The sequence below is a fragment of the Canis lupus genome, chromosome 38, assembly GCF_003254725.2.
Source record: "Canis lupus dingo isolate Sandy chromosome 38, ASM325472v2, whole genome shotgun sequence".
NCBI classification, from domain to species: Eukaryota; Metazoa; Chordata; class Mammalia; order Carnivora; family Canidae; genus Canis; species Canis lupus.
Window position 1 is genome coordinate 22125664 of NC_064280.1, and position 24410 is coordinate 22150073.

General features: G+C 42.9%; 1 protein-coding gene across 6 annotated transcripts in view; it reads right to left on the minus strand.

The window, feature by feature from the left end:
- Positions 1-3: 3 nt before the first annotated feature.
- LY9 (lymphocyte antigen 9) overlaps positions 4-24410 on the minus strand; it is a 31764-nt gene continuing 7357 nt past the window's right edge. The window contains exons 4-11 of one of the 6 annotated variants that reach the window (XM_025420784.3): positions 14455-14775; positions 13574-13903; positions 11884-12153; positions 10112-10216; positions 9129-9191; positions 5068-5342; positions 4623-4694; positions 4-943 (exon numbers count right to left, since the gene is read on the minus strand). In XM_025420784.3, the coding sequence (XP_025276569.1) occupies positions 875-943; positions 4623-4694; positions 5068-5342; positions 9129-9191; positions 10112-10216; positions 11884-12153; positions 13574-13903; positions 14455-14775 (1505 nt within the window). In that variant the 3' untranslated portion in view covers positions 4-874. Of the gene's footprint in view, positions 944-1057; positions 1350-4622; positions 4695-5067; positions 5343-9128; positions 9192-10111; positions 10217-11883; positions 12154-13573; positions 13904-14454; positions 14776-24410 lie in introns of those variants that run through there. The other 5 variants (XM_025420782.3, XM_025420783.3, XM_035711267.2 and 2 more) reach the window with 5 other exon arrangements.

A 24410-nucleotide genomic window follows, 5' to 3' on the forward strand; every position in this document is an offset into this window, starting at 1 on the left:
AGCTTATATGGAAGAGGCATTTTAAGCATTTAAAAATACATCAAAAGAGTGATACACATATATGGTTAAAAGCAGAAATGCAGACTACAAAAAAGTATGCAGTAAAAACAACAACCCAGTACAGTCCCTGGAGGCAGCCACTAATACATATTTTGTATTTCCTTTCGGAAATTTTGTATAACTATATAAATATATATATGTATATATATGTATATATATATATGTGTATATATATTCACATTTCTTCTTTATTCAACTGGTAGCATGTGATACACACTGCCCTGGAGTTTGTTCTTTCCATTCTTAGAGCTCATTCCATATTAGCAGGTACTCATCTTTCCTGTCTTTACAAAAGCAGCAGGGCTTGCTGTCGCATGGGTACACTATCATGCATTTAGCCGGATTCCTACTAAATGGACTGTTAGGTTATTTCTGTCCTCTTATTTTAAAAGGTATTGCAGTGGACATGATTTTACATAGATCTTTGTGTCCGTGAGTGAGAATGTCTGTTCGATTCGTTTTAGCAGATGTTTAGAAGATGGTGTGAAGGTCTAGGATCCTTGCAACAACACTGGACCAGTCTTGGCAGAGCTCTGAGTGGTGTGTATCTGAATTGGGAAACTGTATGAGCACTCTTGGAGACAGATGGAGCGGGGACGTCTTGAAGGCCGGGGACTCCAAGATGGAACCTGTGTCTGATTTATTAATGGGCTCAGGAAGTCATAGGGGTAGCAGGAAGGGGGTGGGTCAGATCCAGGCATTGTAGAGACACTGAAGGCAATTCTGAAGTGTTTCTGTCTCTAGGAACTCCAGGCCCCATACTGTCCAGCAGCCTCTCCAACTACAGGGGTAGAAGCAGCAGTTGCTTTTCTTTTCAGGTGAAATTTTCATAGGTAGGGATTTCAGGAGATTCAGGATCATTCTGTTGTGGTGGTGGCACCACCTGTGAGCCAAGAGACATAAGAATATGGTTAATAAAGGCTGGGAGGCTCTAGCATCTGGTGAGAGAGGAAGGTCAGCCTGGGCTAAGACTGGTCCACGCTGTAGGAGTCAGGTCGTATGGACTGATCTAGGGGTGGGACAATCCATCAAGCTGATGGCAGGCATTTACGGAGAATCTCCTTTTTTTTTTTTTAATAAAGATTTTATTTATTTATTCATGAGAAACACAGAAAGAGAGGCAGAGACACAGGCAGAGGGAGGAGAGGCAGGCTCCATGCAGGGAGCCCAATGCGAGACTCGATCCTGGGAATCCGGGATCAGGCCCTGAGCCAAAGGCAGATGCTCAACCGTTGAGCAACCTGAGCATCCCAGTGGAGAATCTCCTAATGGGAGGTTGGCTAGGCTCTCTGTAAGGAAGATAGAGAGAGGTTTAGTATAGCAAGTCAAGGGATTACAAAACTGACAATAAAAGGGCTTGCTCTTAAAGCCTTTTATATTACATATAGATCATAAATATATATAAATAAAAAATATATTATATTTATTTATTTGAAAGAGAGCACAAGCAGGGGGAGAGGCAGAGGGGAAACCAGGCTCCCCATCGAGCTGGGAGCTGAATGCGGGGCTCGATCCCAGGACTCCAGAATCATAACCTGAGCCAAAGGCAGAGACTTAACAGACTGGGCCACCCAGACGTGGAGACAAACATCTATATAAAGATATTTCAGGTGGTAGAAGTTATGTATCCAAGTGATGCATCCAGGCCCAGACCCTTAGGCCCTCGTGTTCCCAGGGTCCTGAGGATTCGCTGTTCAGGGAAGGCCCTGAGGAGCAGCTGAGATGTGAGCTGACGCAGGGAGGAGAGGAGACAGAGTGTCAGTAGTAGCTTGGGAATAGCATAAACCTTTGAGATGTCGTGTGTCAGAAAATAATAGCTAAAGTGGGTGTGTGGATTTCCTGAGCAAGTGGGCAATGATGGCCTTACGGGATCCAGAATCAGGATTCGTGGTCCTGAAAATTCTGAAGGCAAGGGATACATACTGTCAAGACCTTTGGCTGGGGAAACGCACTGATTTCCACCTAGACTGTGAGTGAGGGTGGTTGCAGGGATCTGGAGTTCCTGGGGTGGTGTGGGAGCCGTGCAGGACTAACCAGACCAGAGGTGACTCGAGGCCATTCTGAAACTCGGATGTCCGTGACTCTACGATTGACCAGTATTGGCCCAAACACAAAGAGCCAGGTCAGAGTAGAAAACAGCTTTGGGAATATAGTGAAAAGCGTAGATGTGGTGTCAAGGCCTCAGGTGAAGTACCTTACAGGCTAAGCAGAGGCCACATTCCACAGGACAGGACATGAGGTAGATGATGGTTGAGCTGAGCTGCATATCTGTACAAACATTTCCTGAGCAAATTCTATCCATCTTTTACGGTCCAATCCAAATTATTATTTTTTTTATGAAGCCTTTCCTGTCTACTTCAGTGCAGTGTGCACTGATGTCCCCCTACTTCCAATGTCTGGAAAACCTTTGGGAACGCACACCTAACAAGTAGTATGTAGTATGTGTTTTTATTTCCCTCCCAGGTGATTGAATTGGTTCCACTTTTCCTCCACTGAAAGCCAGATAAGGTAACAGGCCTTCGAGGTTGAGGATGGTGCCTTAAACATATATCTGAATCCCCAAAGCACTCAGCCTTGTTCTGGGCAAACAAAAGGTGTTCAATAAATATCTATTGATTGATTCATTAGTCACAGGGAAGCAGTAGAAATGAACAACTTCGAGAGGTTTTCTTTTTTAAGATCTTGTTTGGGGGCGCCAGGGTGGCTCACTCAGTTGGGCATCTGACTTTTGATTCTGGCTCACGTTAGGATCTTAGGGTCGTGAGATCAAGCCCTGTGTCCAGCTCCACACTCAGAAGGGCGTCTGCTTGAGATTCGCCCTCTCGCTCTGTCCCTCTCCACCTCTAAAATAAGTAAATAAATATTTAAAAAAAATCTTGTTTGAACACCTTAAAACAAGGATGAAAAACAAAGAGGGAATTCTGGGGGAGATTTGAAAATAAAAGTATATATGAGCCCATGTTTTCAGGGAAGTGAAAGAGAACAGGCAGCTAGATTCAGATCAAGGTTAATTATTTAAGATTATTCAGGATTGGGGACGCCTGGGTAGCTCAGCGGTTGACGGTTGAGCATCTGCCTTCAGCTCAGGGCAAGATCCTGGGTCTGGGATCGAGTCCTTCATCGGGGTCCCTGCGTGGAGCCTGCTTCTCCCTCTGCCTGTGTCTCTGCAGAGACATACTCTCTCTCTGTCTCTCATGAATAAATAAATAAAATCTTAAAAAAAAAGATTATTCAGGATTGTTTTAAAAGTCTTTGTGGTATTTATTTTTATTTATTTATTGAAGATTTCATTTATTTATTCATGAGAGACACAGACACAGGCAGAGGGAGAAGCAGGCTACATGCAGGGAGCCCGATGTGGAACTCGATCCCAGGACCCCGGGATCACACCCTGGGCCCAAGGCAGATGCTCAACCACTGAGCCACCCAGGTGCCTTCCTTGTGGTTTTTAATACCGAAAGCCCAACTACTATTTGTGTGACCTTTGGCAAAATTAGCTTCTGCGAATCTTAGCTTCTTTGGCTGGAAAATGTGGGTGACAACACATTTATAGAGGTGTCCTAAGGATCCCATGAGAATATGTTTGTTAATGTTTTATGAACGAGATGTAAAAGTTATTTTTATTATTTAATAGTAAATTCTACCATTAAGGGATCTTTTAACACCAAAATAAAACCAATGTGTTGTAGTTAATAGCACATTTTCAAAAAAATCTTGACATTGGACTATTGGCTAATTTCTTTCTTTCTTCTTTCTTTCTTTCTTTCTTTCTTTCTTTCTTTCTTTCTTATATCTTTCTTTTTTTTAAAGATTTTATTCATTTATTCATGACAGACAGAGAGAGAGAGAGAGAGAGGCAGAGACACAGGCAGAGGGAGAAGCAGGCAGAGGGAGAAGCAGGCTCCATGCAGGAGTCTGACGTGGGACTTGATCCCGGGTCTCCAGGATCACACCCCAGGCTGAAGGCGGTACTAAACCGCTGGACCACCGGGGCTGCCCTATTAGCTAATTTCTAATTGTTTTGGGAAATTACCATTTTGGTGGATTAAGATTAGGTTTAGAAGTAGATTTAGAAATACACATAAATCATACAGTATTTGTGTTTACAGCTTCTCATTCTGGTCAGTGTTAAGAATAACCAATATAAAACATTATTAAATTAATTCGAAATGTCCAGCCTTTGACCAAACAGATGTGAATCAGAAATATTTGTTCAAGCGTCTCTGTTGGGACGCCTGCGTGGCTCAGCAGTTGAGCGTCTGCCTTTGGCTCACAGCGTGACCCTGGGGTCTCGGGATCGAGTTCCTCATAGGGCTCCCCACAGGGAGCCTGCTTCTCCCTCTGCCTGTGTCTCTGCCTCTCTCTCTGTGTCTCTCATGAATAAATAAATAAAATCTTAAAAAAAAAAAGCATCTCTGTTGACCATGGAGTATGTCAAGGGGGTGCATACTGGATAGAACTTACGCTACTTTGCCATGGGGGTGTAGGACTTTCAATTAAAATGGTCTGCACAATAATTCCTTGTTTTAGGAGCCTTGGGATACAGAGAAAATTGTTCTCACCCTTTGAGGTGTCTGTATAGAGCTGTAGATTGTGGCTGAATTCTCTTTCTGCTGAGGAACCGAGGTCTTTCCCTGTAACAGACCAACATCAGACTACCCATAATCACCATATGAGAGATTTCTGGAGTTTACCCTTCAGCCCTTAAGGAGAGGGGACACTGTACCAGGTTCAGGTCTTAGACGATGGTGGCTGCCTTAGTGCAATGGGGACAGTGCTTCTGTTTGCTGAACACCTCCCTTATTAGTGGCCCAAGATTTGGAGCTGAGGACGAGCTCCTTCACTTCAAGGGACCCCAAGGTTTGGTAAACACGGATAGAGCCACAGTTATCTGCCCATGTGCTGCTGGTCCTGGCCCCCAGTCTGGAGGCACTAGTCATCCAGGATATTGGATGGTTCTAGAAGTGGAGGAGGAGGAGGGAACGTATACTAATCAAAAAAGCTCACCCGAGAGTTGAGGAATACTTGCGTATACACCGTGCTGTTTTGGGCCACAGACGCAGGCACCATGCGTTCCGGAGTGACGAGATCATACTCTGCTTGCCCCTCAGATGCTGAGTCAAATTCAGTGTCCTCCTGGTTGACCAAGGCATACTTTTGGTGTCTTCCAGCCTTGGGTGTGTCAGTCCTTTCCTGGTCCTCCTCACTTGTTTCACTGCCGTCGGAGGTGGACCTAGTCTGTTGCTTGGCAGGCTGAGGGAGCGTGTCCAACTCCTGATACCCTTGGGAGAGCATATTGCACAATGTGCGGCCAGTGGTGAGTTTCAAACGCATTGTGCAGGCTGGGTAAAAAGTGTGGCAGCCCCCACCTCTTTCTTGTTTTGTGCAAGGATCCAAGCTGCACTGACTTCTACCCCAGGTGAAGCCTAAGGAACTGGAGGAGAGGTTGTTCTGTCTCCCCACAGGGGATTCTATTCCACTCTTTCCTCCTTTTTTAAAAAGATTTTATTTATTTATTCATGAGAGAGAGAGAGAGAGGCAGAGACACAGGCCGAGGGAGAAGCAGGCTCCCTGTGGGGAGCCAGGTGTGGGACTTGATCCCAGAACCCCGGGATCACAACCTGAGCCAAAGGCAGATGCTCAACCCCTGAGCCACCCAGGTGCCCCCCCTTCCTCCTTTGAAGCATTCACTCATTTTCACTTGGTAAACATGCATGGAGTATGGCACGGGATGAACCCAGCAACTCTATGTGAGCCCAACTGGCTCTGTTGGATAAGCCATCCTAAGTGCCGTGATGTGTACTCTGGGAAAGCACAAACGTCATTAGACCTGCTCTTGAAGGAGGATGCTGTCCTGCTGGGGGTCAGATCCATACAGAAATCAATGAATGCAAGCCCAGCTCTGGTAAGGGTGCATGAAAAGAGTGAGGAAAATGTGAGGACACGGGCTCTGGTTAGGAAGCAGAGAAGAACTGATGAAGGTGGTGGGATAGAGATGGGCCTTGATGGAGGGGCAAGATTTTGATGAGGGACGGATTATTCTTGGTTGAAGAAGCACCACGATTAAGGGCAGGTGTGAAACCCTCTCTTTTGGGAAAAGATGGCATTCAAGATATTTAACAACTGCAATGGCTGGGTGTAGGACAATCAGAAGTGAGTGTCGGTTTTGAACAACTGGTTGGCACACTAGGTGCATGTCTACCTGCCTACACTCTATTTCTGAGTGTAGAAATAATGGTTCACATTTACAAGTGCCTAGTATGTGTCAGACACCATTCTAAACACTTTTCATTAATAAGCTTTTTCAATCTGGATGAAACCCTGTAAAACAAAAACTATATTTTTTGCAGATGAGGAAACTGTAGCACATAAGGTTTAAATATTTGCCCGAGTAAGTGGTAGGGTCAGGATTTGAATGCTCGGGAAACTTCGCACTGATTTTTTTTTCCCCTGATGTTCTTAACTACTCCTCCTAATAGCTCCCTACGGGCTTTGTGTAGGAAAAAAGTAGGTAAAGGGTGGTCTGACTAAATCCTGAGTGATAATATAACAGTAATTACCACCTATTGAGTGCACACTGTTGTCGCTGACCCACTCAGTACTCACAGCAACCCTAAGAAGTGGGTGCACTTATTTTGCAAGGTAGGGAAACTGATGCGTCGAGACTGAATTGCCCAAGATCACTAATGAGCAGAATCAGGATTCGAACACAAGACTGTCTGATCTCAGAACACATACACCCGGCCCTTAGGTTTTATTGCTTTTTGAGTAACAGACAAAGTCCACAAGGAGCTATTGGTGGTTTTAGAGCAGTCAGAGTTGAGCTTTGCAAAGTGATGAGCAGAAGGGATAGAAAAGAGAAACTCTGGAGAAGGAATGGCCAGTTAGAAACTATTATACTATTTTAGGGAGGAAGTAACAAGGAATGAGAGTGTCTGGTAATGAGGACTGGTTAAATAAATTAAGGCACATCTGTAGGATGGAATAAATGGGAGTCAGTCTTACATATATTAATATTACTAGGATATTCTGTTAAGGTAAAAAAGCAAGGTTCAGAAAAATGCTATAGATCGCTCCCATATGTGTAATTAAAAGAACGTCACCTACACACACACAAACACACACACATTACACATTCACAAATATATCTAATGCCTATCAATGCATTAAAGACCCCAAAAGGATTTAGAAACACATTTTTTTTGTTTTTTTTTTTTTAGAAACACATTTTTTAAAAAAAGATCTTATTTATTCATGAGACACACACACACACACACACACACACACACACACACACAGAGACAGGCAGAGGGAGAAGCAGGCTCCATGCAGGGAGCCTGACGGGGGACTCAATCCCAGGACCCCGGGATCAGGCCCTGGACTGAAGGCGGCACTAAACCGCTGAGCCACCCGGGCTGCCCTGAAAGGAGACTTAATTGTATACCATGTGAATATATGACTTTTCAATTAAAAAAAAAACTATTCAATAAACAAAAATTTTGTGACACAATGAACCTCGGTAGTGAAAGAAGATCTAGAGAAGAGGAGACTATGGGACGCCTGGGTGGCTCAGCGGGTCAGCATTGCCTTTGGCTCAGGTCATGGTCCTGGAGACCTGGGATCGAGTCCCATGTGGGGTTCCCTGTAGGGAGCCTGCTTCTCCCTCTGCCTGTGTCTCTGCCTCTCTGTTTCTCATGAATAAATAAATAAAATCTTAGAAAAAATAAATAGAGAAGAGGAGACTAGGAGGTTAAGGAGGCAGACCTTCGGAGCCGAGGAAAGGCACCGGGAGGGAGGAAGAGCAGGGGTGACAGTGGTGTCTCAGCACTTCTTTACCCCTCCTTCTGTGCCCAGGGCACCAAGGAGCAAGAGTGTGGGCTGGGGGAGGCCAGGGTCTGCCCTGCCAGCTGTGAGGAGGGAGCTGGTGGGAAGCTCCCCACTTAGCCTCATTCTCACTTTTTGATTCCTTTCTCCTGGCTACACTTTCCCATCGGAAAAGCCTACACTGTTGGATTAGTTGAGCTGCTGGCCTCCCACCCAGGCCCTCCTCCTGTTCCATCTCCTTGGGGTATCTCCTCCGTGAGAGGTTACATGGGTGTTTTTAAAGCAGAGTCTGTCCGAATGGGTGGAATTTGGGGATTCCTTAGAACTTCAGAGCTTAGAGTTCAGGGTGGCAACTGAGGACATTGAGTGATGGGAAGGGGAGGTGGTTAAGATGCAGGCAGCTCCGCTCACCACTCCAACACCCATCAAGATAGCTCCACTTCTATACACTTTGTGCTATTGGGGTGTTGCACAGTATTTTGTTTGAAGAAAGCATTCCTTAGGTTTTTCAAAAATTGGAAAATCAGGGCACCCTGGTGGCTCAGGGGTTGAGTGTGTCTGCCTTTGGCAAAGGTCATGACCCCGGGGTCCTGGGATCGAGTCCCACATCAGGCTCCCTACAGCCAGCCTCCTTCTCCCTCTGCCTGTGTCTCTGCCTTTCTCTCTGTGTCTCTCATGAATAAATAAGCAAAACCTTAAAAAAAAAAAAAAAAAAAACTGGAAAATCACTCCCTCAGTGATGTTCTTGGGTAAAAGACGTCCTAGATAGTCTCATGGGTCTTAATTCTAATTAGGTTTTAGTTTTGTTCCTGCCACAGATTTTACCATTCTATCTGGCCTTTATTTCTCCCTTCTCAGAGTAAGGCAACTATCTCCGTCTTCATCAGAGGCCACATTCAAGGGATCATGATCAGTACTGGGGGAACCCTAAAGACCCCAGAGGACAGCTGCCTCCCTGGCTCTGGTTACCATCTTTCCAGGGTTCATCCTGGTTGTGGTTTCTGTTCCCCAAACCACGTTCCTTCTCTAAACCACATTGATAATCAAACTTTAACAGGCATGTGATTTACCTTGAGATGCAGACTAGAGCTCATTATGTGGGGAGGTGCCCACGATTTGCATTTCTAACAAGCTCCTGGGGGATGCTCCGGTTGCTGGTTGGTAGACCACACTGAACAAATAGCCAGGCTTTGGAGCTTCCATCTGGCCCAGAGACCCCACAGCCTGTGTCACTGTGATTTTACCTGGTTCCTCCACTGGGGTTTCAGCTTGGCTGGGGCAGGAGGTTGGGGCTGAACCTGACAAACCTAAGAAGAGAAGGTTTATCAATAGGGCTGTGAGGAGAGAGGCGGCGGATTCTGAGTGTCAAACAGACAAAGCCAAGGAAAAGGCTTTAGGGAGGAGGTGAACCCTGGAGTGAGTAGGTGCGCACAGGAAAGGGTGAACAGAATCCTAAGGTCATCTTCAGCTGAGGAGCCTCCTGTCGGCCGTCTGCACCCCCGTGGTAGCCACCCATCAGATTGGTTTGCTGGCTTGCAGCGATTGTTCAGGGATCCCATGCGGCCTTACCAATATCTACTTCCTGGGAACTATTTCAATTCCACTGAGATATGAAATTCTGAGGGAGCTGCCAATCATAATAGCTAACCCTTTTGGGTTAGACAGTGATTGGGCCAATCAATGGTCACATGACCCAAGACTGTGCCAATCAGAAATCTTTCGGGTTGCAGTTGGAGGGATGCATCTTTTTTCTCTTCCTGGTGGCTTACCTATTAGTAGGTGGGAGTCTGCAGCTACCAAAGGCTGTGTTGTGGCACACGCCACCCCCACCCCTGCCCCTCAGCTCAAAGCGGAAAGTAAGGGTGAGAGATGGAGAGCTCTGGTGATTTTTGAGTCTCTGGTAACCTTTGTTTTTAAGGCCAGCTCCTTCCCTGTCTTCCCCACGGATTGATTATGTGAGTTCCAAAATAATAAATCACACCTCGGGCACCTTTTAAAAGTAGTTTGAAAAAAAAAAAAAAGAAAAAAAAAGTTGTTTGAGTTGGGTTTCAATGATTTGTACCTAAATTTAGAGTCCCAACTAACAGCCCTCCCCTCATCACTCTGAGAAGAAATGAGGTTTTGGGAAAGAAGGGGTAGGAGGGGATCGTGACAGGGCAGACAAGCCTTCAAAGGTCATAGGAATATGGTCTAATGCTGGCAGGTGTCCATGATCTCAGAAACCCACACGGTCTTTTTCGCTTCCAAATGCACCAGGTGGTCACAAAGCACAGAACGATGACAGCCATCACCGTGAAGATCACAATGTAAAACTTCATGCTTCTCTTAGGCCCTTTGAAGAGAAAAAGAAGGATGTATTAATATAAATAATAACAAGGAGATTGGAACAATGGACCAAGCATTATGGCCATCCTACCTGGCTCGTAAAAATCTTGTGCTATTGCAGAAAATATTCCTTTTCATTCATTCATTCTACCACTATTTATCGAGCAGGCATTGTTCTGGGATGGAAGCTATAACAGTATTTAAGGCAGACACTGTTCCTAGGTAGAGAGATCTACGCCTTACCCAGCGTCACAGAGTTTTAAATACCTGAACAGGATTTGAATGCAGGCTGCCTGTCCTGACACATCCTTCTCCATCACACTCCACTGCTTCTCTCTCTAAACGGTGTAAGGGTAGCTCTAGGCTCAAGATAGAGCCAAGATTTCCACTTAACAGGGCTCTAAATCCATCCTCCAGCCTGATCTAGCATTGTCACAGCCTAGGCAAGCCTTCCTTTTTTTCTACTTCCTTCTAGAGCAGAGAGAGCACAGAACTCAGGGTTCTAATCATACTTTTGCTGTGTGACCTTGGGCACATCCCTTACCCTTTCTGAGTCTCAGTCTTTATGTAATGGAGAATAGTAACAGTATCTGCTACGTAGGATTATTGTGAAGTTAATTGGGCTAAAATGACCTAGAATAGTGCCTGGCATCTAGTAAGAGACACTAGGACTTCCTTAGAAAGGAACTAGAAGTTTCCACTCACAGTCTGTGTTTCTTTGTGGTCTGCATTCCTTCACCTATCAATTTATTTTCCTTTCCTTTTCTTTTTTTTTTAAATAAAGATTTTATTTGTTTATTTGAGAGAGAGAGAGAGAGAGAAAGAGAGAGAGCACAAGCAGAGGGATCAGCAGGCAGGAGAGGGAGAAGCAGGCTTCTTGCCGAGGAGGGAGCCTGATGCAGGACTCAGTCCCAGGACCCCGGGATCATGACCTGAGCCAAAGGCAGAAGCTTAACCAACTGAGCCACCTGGGTGCCCTTCACCTATCAATTTCTATCAACTCATCTCCACTAACCTCTGACACTGTACTGTCCAAGTGTGGTAGCCACAGGCCGTGGTATGAGCCCTTGGAATGTGGCTGGTATGACTGGAGAATTAAATTGCTTATTTAATTTAATTTTTAAAAAATCGAAATTGAAATATGGCATTCAATTTCTTCTTGAAAAATCGATAAGTAGGTTTGGAACAGCTTGGATATGTAAAATGTACCTTTTCAACTGTAACTTTTATGAAATCTGAATACAGATCAAGTACTTTCCACCTGAATTGGGATGAGCTATTGGTGTAAAAGACATGCTGGATTTGAAAAACTTAGTAGAACATGAAATATAAATTATTTCAAGTATAATTGTATTGAATACAATCTAAAATGGTGATATTTTGGATTTGGTGGGTTAAGTAGAATACATTTATTAAAGTTAGTTTTACTTGTTTCTTTTCGCTTTACCGAATGTGGCTGTTAGAAAATACAAATTACATGTGTGATTCCTATTCTATTTCTATTGGAATGCGCTGCTCTAAAGTACCCTCACCAAAAAAATAAAAAATAAAAAAAAATAAAGTTCCCTAGCCCATACTCCCTCACTGTATTCCTAAAAAGCTGCTCAGAATGCAAATACTTGGATCCAAGCATCCAAGGCCCTGAGGTCTGGCTGAGCAGAGGTAAAGGATGACCTGGACAGATGTTGCCGGAAAGAAACTGCTGGGAGCTGCTGCTGACAGGGTTGCTGGCGATGCACGTGAAGTTGGGATGATTTTCACCACTTGTCCAAAAGACATTGAGGTGAGGTCCTCTTTGGGACTCGATAGTTCCTTTTGGTAGGGGAGTCCATCTGTATGTGACGTTGTGTCCACTGTCCTCCACTGAACATGTCAGACTGACCCTGCAGATGTCATTCTCAGCAAGCTCAAGGCTCCAGGTAATCTTTGGCTTCTTCAACCTCCCTGTGTAAGGAGAAAGACAGACCTAATGCAGAGTCAGGCCTGCCCGCTGGGCAGTCACCACATCTTCACTCATTTAGAATATTCTCATGAAGTTGTGAGCTGGCACTGCCTTAAGGCTGGGAAAGTGCCTCCAGGAGCCACAGGCATTCTGAGCGCACCTGGCCTTTCCCTTGGTAGCCAGGAAATCTCAGACATATCATTTCACCTCTTTGGTCCTTTGATGCCTAGATGCTAAAAGAAGGAATTAAAGAAGAGTGGAAAAAGAAAGATACCGCATCATCCTACACAATCCCTGTGTAGAACTAGCGGCACAGGTAAGCACAATGTTCCATGTGCTTTGAAGATTCTTCAAGGCTTCCATGTGGAGGCTCCATCATCTAAGTTTTTTACTCAAGAGATAAAGTGTAAAGAGGTGAGAGCAACAATGGCACAGAGTTAGTGCTCAATGAATGTTAGCAGCTTTGTTTTTTAAAAGATTTTATTTATATGTGATAGAGAGTGTGTGTGTGTGTGAGACAGAGCATGAGCAGGGCTGACGAGCAGGAAGCCTGACATGAGGCTTGCTCCCAGATTTCTGGGGTCATGACTTGAGCCGGAGGCAGATGCTCAATCTACTGAGCTACCTAGGGGCCCCAATTTAGTAATTTAAAAGAAATATGATTTGCACCAGTTGTACCCACTTTATTATTATTATTATTATTATTTAATCTTCTTGCCTCTTAAAAAATATTTGAGTCACAATGTGCTATAAATGTGGACTAGCTGACCTCCAGCATATTTTAACAGGGCCATGGATGGTGACTCTTCACAGATGCTTAGACACCAACAAACCCAAGCGGGGGATGTGATGACCATGTCTGGATGGTACAGGTGAAGGAGCTGGCAAATGTAAACCCAACTGTAAAGTCAAGAACCTGAGAGGCTCAAGCCTGAAGAGGAAGACTGCAAGTTCTGTCCCTCATGCTTGGGAGAGCTAAGCAGCCTTCCTGCGTGGAGGTCATGGGGTCTTTGGACACTAAAAGCTTTCTCCTGAGTCTTCTCTGATTTCACTCCAGCCAGCTGTGCCCTTATTCATACGTGATAATATTCTTTAAAAAAAATTTTTTTTACATGATAATATTCTATAAAAATACAGGTTGAAGAGTTCCCAGACCCATTTGACAAGCAATACAGGAGAACGGGGCAAGTACTGAAGGTCAGATGGTGCAGACCTAACTGAAAGCCCAGCAGAAGGGGGACCTTGGCAGGTAGATGTTGCCCTATTGTTGACCCGTCTGGACTCGATAGCTATCCTAGTGATCTGAGGCACTTTGGTACGAAGAGAGGTTCGGGGGTGGGGGAAGGAAGCAGGAAAAGCAGCAAAGAGGAGAAACATCTCAGGGAAGGAATTTAATGGTGAGCACTCAGCTCAGAAACTCACCATAGACAAGCAGGGTGATGTGTTTTGTTTTGATGACTCTGGAGGCCTCTGAGCACACATAGGCAGAGTAGTGCCCTGCGTTCTCCATCTTTACCTGGTCAATCTTCAGGGAGAAGTCTTGGCTAGAGTTCTTGTTTGGATCCTTGAACTTAATGGGTGGATCGGCTGTTGCCATTTCTTTCTGTTCTTTGCTGATAATAGATGTGTTAAGCATCCAAATGACGTTCTCTATGTGGTGACTGGCCGAGAATGTTAGGGGCAGGGTGACCGACTCCCCCAGGACTCCCACCACCGTCTCCCCCATTGGTTCTCCTTTGGAGGCTCCTGGAGCTGCAGTCAGAGATGAGACATTGTGGCTTCAGTCATTGGCTCTCTTCCCTGAAGCCTCAGCCTGTCTGAAGGAGGTTGAAGCCTAATAGGCTCTCTTGCCCGCACCCCTTCTCCCTTCCTCTGATGAGCATCCCCTCTGAGCTCTTGTCATGGACAGATATGCACCTGGCTCTGCCTTCTGCATACTCAGGCCTTTCTTGCCCTCCCTGGCCTTCTGAGGAGACCTCAGGGGACACTTCCACCCAAACAAAGAACAAACTGGACCTCTTCATCCATATTCTCTTCCCTTCCCTTGCTCTACCCTTAGAGCTTCACAGTTCCCTGGGAGTTCCCAAGAGCCTTGACAGTCTCTCTCAGGCCCCGGAGGGTAGAGAATAAAGGGTCTCCAAGCCTGTCTTCCTCCTGTGGGATATAAAGTTCCCGGAGGGTAGAGAATAAAAGGTCTCCAAGCCTGACTCCACCTGTGTCCTGCCCAAACCCTGGTGGTTTAGACTCCATATCTGCTCAGACCTTTTCTGGAATCCCCTGGAGGACATACATGGAGCCCATACCTGTACAGAACTGCTGGACGCGGACAGGGCTGGAAGTATTCTGGCTGACTGGGTTCCTGGCCGTGCAGGTGTATGGCAGGTCTGGGTGACACAGCGTCCATTGGATGGTGAGAGTAGAGCCCTCATGGGATTCAGAAGCATTGGCATCCCTCCCGGTCCAGCTGTACAGAACACTTGTCCTTGCCTTCTCCACAAAGCAAATCAAGGTAATGTTACAGGAGCCACTATCAGATTTGTTCACAGACTTTATGATGACTTGAGGCTCCTGCACCTGCTCTGTAGGGACAACAGCAATGAGGAGATTGCTCAGATCCCTCCCTTCTGCAACAGGAAAGAATAAGGTGATGATGATAGAAGACCTAGGGACAGAAGGAAGAAGCCAGAATCGTGTTCTAGGGAAGTTTTCTCTTCATTTTCCACCGCATACTAGACCTCAGTGCCTCTCTCTTATGCTTCTGCAAAACCTGAATGGGTGTTATCTCCACGAGTCAACATGACAATAGTCTAGTTACTCCTCTGTTCCCCATCAGTATATGAATTACTTAAGGACAGGACCAAGGCCTGTGCCTGAACATTTAACACCTTACTGGCTCATGAAAGTCACTCTGCAATGTTTGGTAAATAAATGGACAAATGAGTCAGCCCCAAACACTGCGGAGCAGGGAGCTCTGCCTCTAGAATTTGAGTTGCTTTTGCCTTTTGGTCTAAATTTATGACCATTGTGCTTCCAGACCTTCTTCCTGGTCCTTTCTTTCCCTTTTGTTCCATTTTTTCCTCTATTCACAGTGTGTAGGTGTTTAAGTTTGATTTTTTGGGGAACTGGTAATACATAAAATTGAAAAGATACAAAAAGGTGTACATAATTTAAACAGCAAGCTTTCTTGTCCCCAACCACCCATTTCCTCTCTCTAGGAATTACTATTATGAATTTCTTGTTGATATTTCTAGAAATATTCTAGGTATAGATACATACATGGCAGCATACTATATATACAGTCCTGAATCCTTTAAAAAAAATAATAAAAATTAGATTTTTTGGGGAAAATGGCAGAGAAGGACCTTAAGCACACCTTGCCTCATGGATACAACTAGGTAACACCACACCAATGTAAATAGCCCAGAAAATGACCTGAAGATTGGCAGAACAAATTCTCCACAGCTAAATGTATAGAAGAGGTCACATCAAAGAGGGTGGGAAGGGCAGAGATGCAGTTGGAAATTGACAGACCCACAGGACTATCCGTGGGAGGAAGGGATGGTGTGGGTACAGAGCAGGGACAGAAACAGATTCTCACACGGGGAGGACAAATCCCTGTAACATTTGCTTTTGAAAATCAGAGGCACCTGATTTCATGAGTTCTTACAATCAGCTGGGCTTCACATCTGGAACTTTTTTTTTTTTAATTTTTTTTTTTTAATTTATTTATGATAGTCACAGAGAGAGAGAGAGAGAGGCAGAGACACAGGCAGAGGGAGAAGCAGGCTCCATGCACCGGGAGCCCGATGTGGGATTCGATCCCGGGTCTCCAGGATCGCGCCCTGGGCCAAAGACAGGCGCCAAACCGCTGCGCCACCCAGGGATCCCCTCACATCTGGAACTTTAAAAATCAGCTGGCTCAGCTCTGGGAAGAAGAGAAGAAATAGTCCCTGCCCTTAAAGAGGCAGCACAACAAACAGCCCCGCAGAAACAGCATAGAAGCAGCAGTTTGAACAACACCTGGAATACATGGGAGAGAGATTTGTTTACTAATCTCAGAGCATGTGCTGGAGGGGCAGAGATCGTTGGGAGATTTCTCCAAGAACAAAGGAGCTGGTGGGTATCATATCCCTCCCCCGCCACTCAGCCTAGACATACGGACACCTGTGGGAACCAGTGCAGTGCCAACACTCAATACCTAACTTGCTAACAGCACACTCGCCCCCGCATTCTCCTGTAGACATGCCTCTTCCCATGCCTCCATTCCAGGTCCCCTCCCACAGCAGACCTACGCAAACCTTGCTAACACCAGATACCTCTCCCCAACCTCCACTTCTGCAGATTTCCCCCCCTCCAACCCAGCTTGCTTGGGTCCCATTTGCTACAGGTCCCTCCCTGCAGCCAACTGGTGCAGACCTTGATGACACTGCTCAGCTTGCCCCTGAGTTCTCCTGTGGTTTTGCCCCTCCAATGTGATCTTGACCAAAGCCCATCCAAAGTGGTGCCACAAGCCTGGCAGTGTGTAAGCAGCACCATTCCAAAGTGACTCCTGACCCAGGGAGAAGGGAAGGTAACCACACACACACACACATACACACACACACATGAGTTCAACTGTGGCCCCACCAATGGGCTAGGGGCAAACATCTGGTCTGAGTGCAGGCCATGCCCACCAAAGAAAAGCTTCCCAGGGAACCAAACAAGGAAAGCACCCTGTGGTTCACTGCTATTGCATCTCTGGCAAATGCCTAGTCTGACTCAACTCAAGCCCAGGCAGCCCCAGATTGGCCCACTAACAACAACATGAGGATCAAACCCTGCCCACAACAAGCAAGGACAATCATTGCAGATGACTGGACTGAAGACAAAAGAGGTCAGTCACAACAGCAATGCATACACAGCACATATAGTAGACACCCCTGAAGCTCCAAGTTCTGGTAATGGGACAATGCACTTCAGGGCACTCCTGGACCTCTTCTACATAAGGCCACTACTTTCAATAGCAGGAGGCACAACTGACTTTCCTACCACATATAAGCAGACACAGAGAATTAGATAAAAGAAGGAGACAGAAGAATATGTCCCAAATGAAAGAATAGGACAAACTCATGGCAATAGAGATAAAAGAAATGGAGATAAGTAATATGCCCGGAGAATTTATTTTATTAAAACATTTTTGTTTATTTATTTGAGAGAGAGATAGAGAGAGAGAGAGAGAGAGAAAGAGAGAAAATGAGCATGAATGGGGGCAGGGGAGAGGCAGAGGGAGAAACAGACTCCCTGCTGAGCAGGGAGCTTAACACAGGGCTTGATCCCAGGACCCCGAGATCATGACTTGAGCTGAAGGCAGATGCTTAACCAACTGAGCCATCTAGGTGCCTCTGGTGGAGAATTTAAAGTAATGGTCATAAAGACATTCACTGGACTTGAGAAGAGTGGAGGACCTCAGTGAGACCTTTAAGAAAGAGATAAAAAACATTAAAAAAAAAAAAAAAACCAAGCAGAGAAGACGAACTCAGTAACTGAAATTAAAAATACTCAGATGGAGGGACACCTGTGTGGCATAGTCAGTTAATTGTCTAACTCTTGGTTTCAGCTTAGGTCATGACCTCAGGGTCATGAGACCAGGCCTGGCTTTGGGCTCCATGCTCAGTGCAGAGACTGCTTGAGAGTCTCTTCCTCTCCCTCTGACCCTCTCACTCATGCTTTCTTTCTTTCTTTCTTTCTTTCTTTCTTTCTTTCTTTCTTTCTTTCTTCTTTCTTTCTAAAATAAATAAACAAATCTTAAAAAAAATACATGGATGGAATATAAAATAGACTAGAGGAATCAGGAGAATGAATAAGTGACCTGGAGGACAGAATAATGGAAAGCAATCAAGCTGAACAAGAGAGAAGAAAAAAGTAATAAAAGTTGAAAGTAGACTTAGAGAATTCAATGACACCATCAGGTGTAATAACATTCACATTATAGGGATTACAGAAGGAGAAGAGAGATAAAGGGAGCAAAAAATTCATTTGAATAAATAATAATTGAAGACTTACTAAATCTGAGGAAGGAAATAGAAATCCAGATCCAGGAGGCACAGAAAGCCCTCAAAAGTCAAACCAAGGAGGTCTACACTAAAACACGTAGTAATTAAAATGGCAAAAAATAGTGATAAAGAGAGAATTTTAAAAACAGCAAGAGGGGCAGCCCTGGTGGCTCAGCAGTTTAGCGCCGTCTGCAGCCCAGGGTGTGATCCTGGAGACCCTGGATAGAGTCCCACGTCAGGCTCTCTGCATGGATCCTGCTTCTCCCTCTGCCTGTGTCTCTGCCTCTCTCTCTCTCTCTCTGTCTCTATGAATAAATAAATAAAATATTTAAAAAAAAACAGCAAGAGAAAACAGTTACATACAAGGGAGATCCCATAAGGCTATGAGCTAATTTTTCAGGCTAGAAGGGAGTGTCATGGTATATTCAAAGTGCTGAAAGGAAAAAACCTGCAACCTAGAATATTCTATCCAGCAAGGCTATCATTTAGAATAGAGGGAAGGACAAGAGTTTCTCAGATAAAAGTTAAAGGAATTCATGATTACTAAGCCAGCCCCACAAGAAATGTTAAAGGGGACTCTTTGAGTGGAAAGGAAAGATCATAAGTAGGAGTAAGAAAAGTAGGAAGCCCAAAAGCAGTAAAAATAAGTTTGTCTATATAAATCAGTCAAAGGATTCACAAAATAAAAGTATGTAAAGTATGACACTATATACCTAAACTGTGGGAGGGAAAGGAGTAAAAAAGTGGGTTCAAATTTAAGTGACCATCAACTCAATATAGCCTGCTATATGAAGAAGATGTTATATACAAACCTAATGGTAACCACAAATGAAAAACTAGTAATAGATACGCAAAAAACAAACAGAAAAGAATCTAACACTAAGGAAAGCCAACAAACCATGATAGACAAGAGTAAGAAAAGAAACAGAGAACTACAAAAACAACAATATAACAAGTAGCAAAATGTCAGTAAGTACATTGCAATAATTATTTTGAATGTAAATGGACTGAAAGCTCCAATCAAAAGACAAAGGGTGATAGAATGGATCTTGCTTTTTTGCAAGACCTACACCAATAAAAAATAAATTTATCAAAAAAAAAAAAAAAAAGCAAGATCTATCTATGTGCGCCTACAAGAGACTAAGGCCTAAAGACACATGTAGATTGAAAGTGAAGGGATGGAAAAGCATTTATCATGCTAGTGGAAAGGAAAAGAAAGCTGGGGAAGCAATGCTTATATCAGACAAAATAAACCCTAAAACACATGTAACAAGAGACAAAGAAGGACACTATATAATCATAAAGGGAACAATCCAACAATAGGATATGACAATTGTTATTTATGTAGCCAACATGGGAGTACCCAAATACATAGAGCAGCTAATAAAAAAACATAAAGGAAGTTATTGATAGTAATACAACAATAGTAGGGGAGTTTAACACTCCACTTACATCAATGGTAGATCATCCAAAAAGAAAAGCAACAAGGAAACTGTGGCTTTGAATGACACACTGGACCAGATAGATTCAGAACATTCCATCTTAAAACAGCAGAGTACACATTATTTTCAAGTGTACATAGAACATTCTTCAGAATAGATCACATACTAGGCCACCAAACAAGTCTCAACAAGTTCAAAAAGGTCAAAGTCATATTGTACATCTTTTCTGACCACAACACTATGAAACTAGGAATAAATTACAAGAAAAATTTGGAAAGAACAGAAGTACATAGAAGTTAAATAACATGCTACTAAACAATGAATGGATCAGCCAAGAAGTCAAAGAGAGAATAAAAAAATACATGGAGACAAATGAAAATGAAAACACAACAGTCTAAAATATTTGGGATGAAGGAGAAGATGTTGTAAGAAGGAAGTTTATAGCAGTATAGACCTACCTCAAGAAGCAAGAAATCTCAAATAAACAACCTAACTTTATATGTAAAAGAGCTAGGAAAAGAACAACAACAGCAACAAAAACCCAAAGCCAGTAAGAGAAAGCAAATAATTGATATTACAGCAAAAATAAATGAAATAGGAACTTAAAAAAATAGAACAGATCAATGAAATCAGGAGCTGATTCTTTGAAAAGATCAAGAAAATTAATAAACCTTAGCCAGTCTCCAGGGGTGGGAGAGGGGAGGTAGGAGGAGGAGGAGGAGGAGGGAGAGAAAACTCAAATAAATAAAATCAGAAATGAAAGAGGAGAAATAACAACTGACACCACAGAAATATAAAGGATTATAAAAGAATGTTATGAAAAAATATATGCCAACAGTTGGACAATCTAGAAGAAATGGGCAAATTCCTAGAAACATATAACCTCCCAAAACTGAATCAGGAAGAAATAGAAAATTTGAACAGTCTGATTACCAACAATGAAGTAGAGTCAATAATATGAAAACTTCTCCAAAATAAAAGTCCAGGACCAGACAGCTTCACAGATCAATTCTACCAAACATTTATTTTATTTTATTGTATTTTTTTAAATTTTTATTTATTTATGATAGTCACACAGAGAGAGAGAGAGAGGCAGAGACACAGGGAGAGGGAGAAGCAGGCTCCATGCACCGGGAGCCCGATGTGGGATTCCATCCCGGGTCTCCAGGATCGCGCCCTGGGCCAAAGGTAGGCGCTAAACCGCTGCGCCACCCAGGGATCCCTCTACCAAACATTTAAAGAATAAAAGCCATTTGATAATTCCAGTAGGTACAGAAAAGCATTTGACAAACTACAGCATCCATTCATGATAAAAATCCTTAGCAAAGTAAGTTTAGAGGGACTATACCTCAACATAATAAAGGCCATATAGAAAAAACCCACAGCTAACATTTTACTCAATAGGGAAAAACTGAGAGCTTTCCCTCTAAGGTTAGATAAACATCCTTATCCACTCTCACCACTTTTATTCAACATAGTTCTGGGTGTCCTAGCCACAGCAATCAGACAACAAAAAGAGGGCGCCTGGGTGGCTCAGTCAGTTAAGTGTCTGCCTATGGCACATGTCATGATCCCAGGGTCCTGGGCTCAAGCCCTGCTTCAGGCTCTCTGCTCAGCAGGGAGCCTGCTTCTCCCTCTCCCTCTGCCTACTGCTCCCTCTGCTTGTGCTCTCTGTCAAGTAATAAACAAACAAACAAACAAACAAATAAATAAATAGATTTAAAAAAAAGACAACAAAAAGGGATAAAAGGCATCCAAATTGGTAACAAAGAAGTAAAACTTTCACTATTTATGAATATTATGTATAGAAAACCCTAAGGATTCTACCAAGAAAACTACTACAACTGATAATGAATTCAGTAAAGTTGCAGGATTCAAAATCAACATACAGAAAACCATTGTACTTCTATACACTAATAATGGGGCAGCAGAGAGAAATTAAGAAAATAATCTCTTTTGCAATTGCACCAAAAATAATAAAATACTCAGCAACAAACTTAACCAACGAGGTGAAAGACTTGTACTCTGAAAACTATAAAACACTGATGAAAGAAATTGAATATGGCACAAAGAAATGGAAAGATATTCTACGCTCATGGATTGGAAGAGCAAATATTATTAAAATGTCCATATAATCCAAAGCAATCTATCTACAGGTGTAGTACAATCCCTATCAAAATACCAACTAGAAAAAACAATCTAGTTGTTTTTTCACAGAACTAGAAAAAACAATCCCAAAATTTGTATGGAGCCACACAAGAACTGAATAGTCAAAACAATCTTGAAAAAGAAGAACAAAACTGGAGGTATCCTGATTCCAGATTTCAAGATATATGACAAAGCTATAGAAATCAAAGCAGTATGGTCCTGGCACAAAAATGGACAAATAGATCAATGGAACAGAATTGTTCCCAGGAATAAACCCATGATTATATGGTGATTGATCTTTGACAAAGGAGACAAAAATATGCAATAGGAAAAAGACAGTCTCTTCAACAAATAGTGTTAAGAAAACTGGAAGGGGACATGCAAAAGAAACTGAACCACTTTCTTACACTACACACAAAAACAAATTAGGATTAAGGACCTAAATGTGAGACTAGAAACCATAAAAATCCTAGAAAAGAGCAAAGACAGTGATTTCTGTAACATTGGCCACAGCAACATTTTTATAGATATGTCTCCAGAGGCAAGGAAAACAAAAGCAAAAATAAACTACTGGGACTACATCAAAATAAAAAACCTGCACATCAAAAGTAACAATCAATAAAACTAAAAAACAACCTATTGAATGGGAGACGATATTTGCAAATGACATATTGGATAAAGGGTTAGTGCCCAAATTATATAAAGAACTTACACAACTCAACACCCCAAAAACAAATAACCCAATTAAAAAATGGGCGGAAGACATGAACAGATATTTCTCCAAAGAAGATATCCAGATGGCCGACAGACGCATGAAAAGATGCTCATAATCACTCATCATCAGGAAATGCAAATCAAAACCACAATGAGATATCATCTCATACCTGTCAGATGGTTAAAATAAAAACACAAGAAACAAGTATTAGCAAGGCTGTGGAGAAAAAGGAACCCTCATGCACTGCTGGTGGGAAAGCAAACTGGTATAGCCACTGTGGAAAACAGTACGGTTCCTCAAAAAAATTAAAAAATAGAATGAATATATGATCCCGTAATTCCAGTACTGGGTATTTACCCAAAGAATATGAAAACACTAATTTGAAAAGATATACGCACCCTTGTGTTTATAACAGCATTATTTACAATAGCCAAATTATGAAAGCAGCCCAAGTGTCTATCAATAGATGAATGGATAAAGAAGATATGGTATCTAATACATGTATATTCATTCATACATATATGAATATTAGGCAGATATAAAAACGAATGAAACCTTGTCATCTGTAACAACATGGATGTGGTTCTAGAGAGTATGATGCTAAGTGAAATAAGTTAGTCAGAGAAAGACATACCATATGATTTCACTCTTATGTGGAATTTAAGAAATAAAATGAACAAAGAATAAAAAAGCCAAACCAAAAAACAGAATTTTTTTTTTTTTTTCAAAAAACAGATTCTTAACTACAGAGCACACACTGATGGTTGCCTGAGGGTGGGTAGGGGATGGGTGAACTAAGTGAAGGGGATTAAGAGTACACTCATTATGACGAGCACCGGGTGCTGTATGAAAGTACTGAATCACCATATTGCACACCTGAAATTAATAGAACATTGTATGTTAACTACGCTGGAATTTAAAAAAGTTAACAGTATTTCTTGGAAATTGTTGTATGTCAGTACACACTGAGTTCATTCACTTTACTTCTATTCACTGCATAGAATTCCATTTTTTTTAACACATGCAGAGCACTCGACAAATCAATAAAAGAAGGTCAAACTACTTGATAGAAAGATGGTGCCATAGGCTGAATGGTGTCTTCCCCAAGTTCATATCTTGAAGCCCTAACTTCTAGCACCCCAGGATATGATTTTATTTGGATATAGGACTGTATTTGGAGACAGGAGTTGTTTTTTTTTTTAAGCACATATCTTTTATTTTTTAAAAGATTTTATTTATTTATTGATGAGAGACAGAGACAGAGAGAGAGAGAGAGAGAGGCAGAGACACAGGCAAAGGACTCGATCCCAGGACCCCGGGATCACGACCTGAGCAGAGGGCAGATGCTCAACCATTGAGCCACTGAGGTGCCCCAGAAATATGGATTTTAAAAGTGATTCTGGTGAGGCCTCAGAAAGAAAAGAGGAGAGCCTTAGAGAAAGCTTCTACTATCCTAGAGTTATATATGTATTATCATGAACAGAATATTGGTAGAAATATGAACATTACAGGTGTTTCTGGTGAGGAATCAGGTGAAACTAAGGATGTGTTATTGAAAACTGGAGAAAGTGTGACACTTGTGCTCGAGTGGTGAAGAACTTAGGCAAATTGTGCTTTAGTGTTTTGTAGAAAGTAGAACATTTAAGTGGTAAACGAGTATTTGGCCAAGGAGATTTCTAAGCAAAGCATTGAGGGCACCGTGTGGTTTTTCCTTTCTGCTTGTAGTAAAATTTTGGAGAAGAGGCACACACTGCAGAAGGAAGTGCTGAGCAAGACAGAACCACCAGAACTTGAAAATTCGGGAAATCCTCAGGCTATCCGTATTACAGAAACTAAGAAAGCGTGTCTGGGGAGAACACTAAGGATGTGGCGAGGCAACATTTGCTAGAGAGATTACAACGTGACTCATGGGTTAAGTCAGC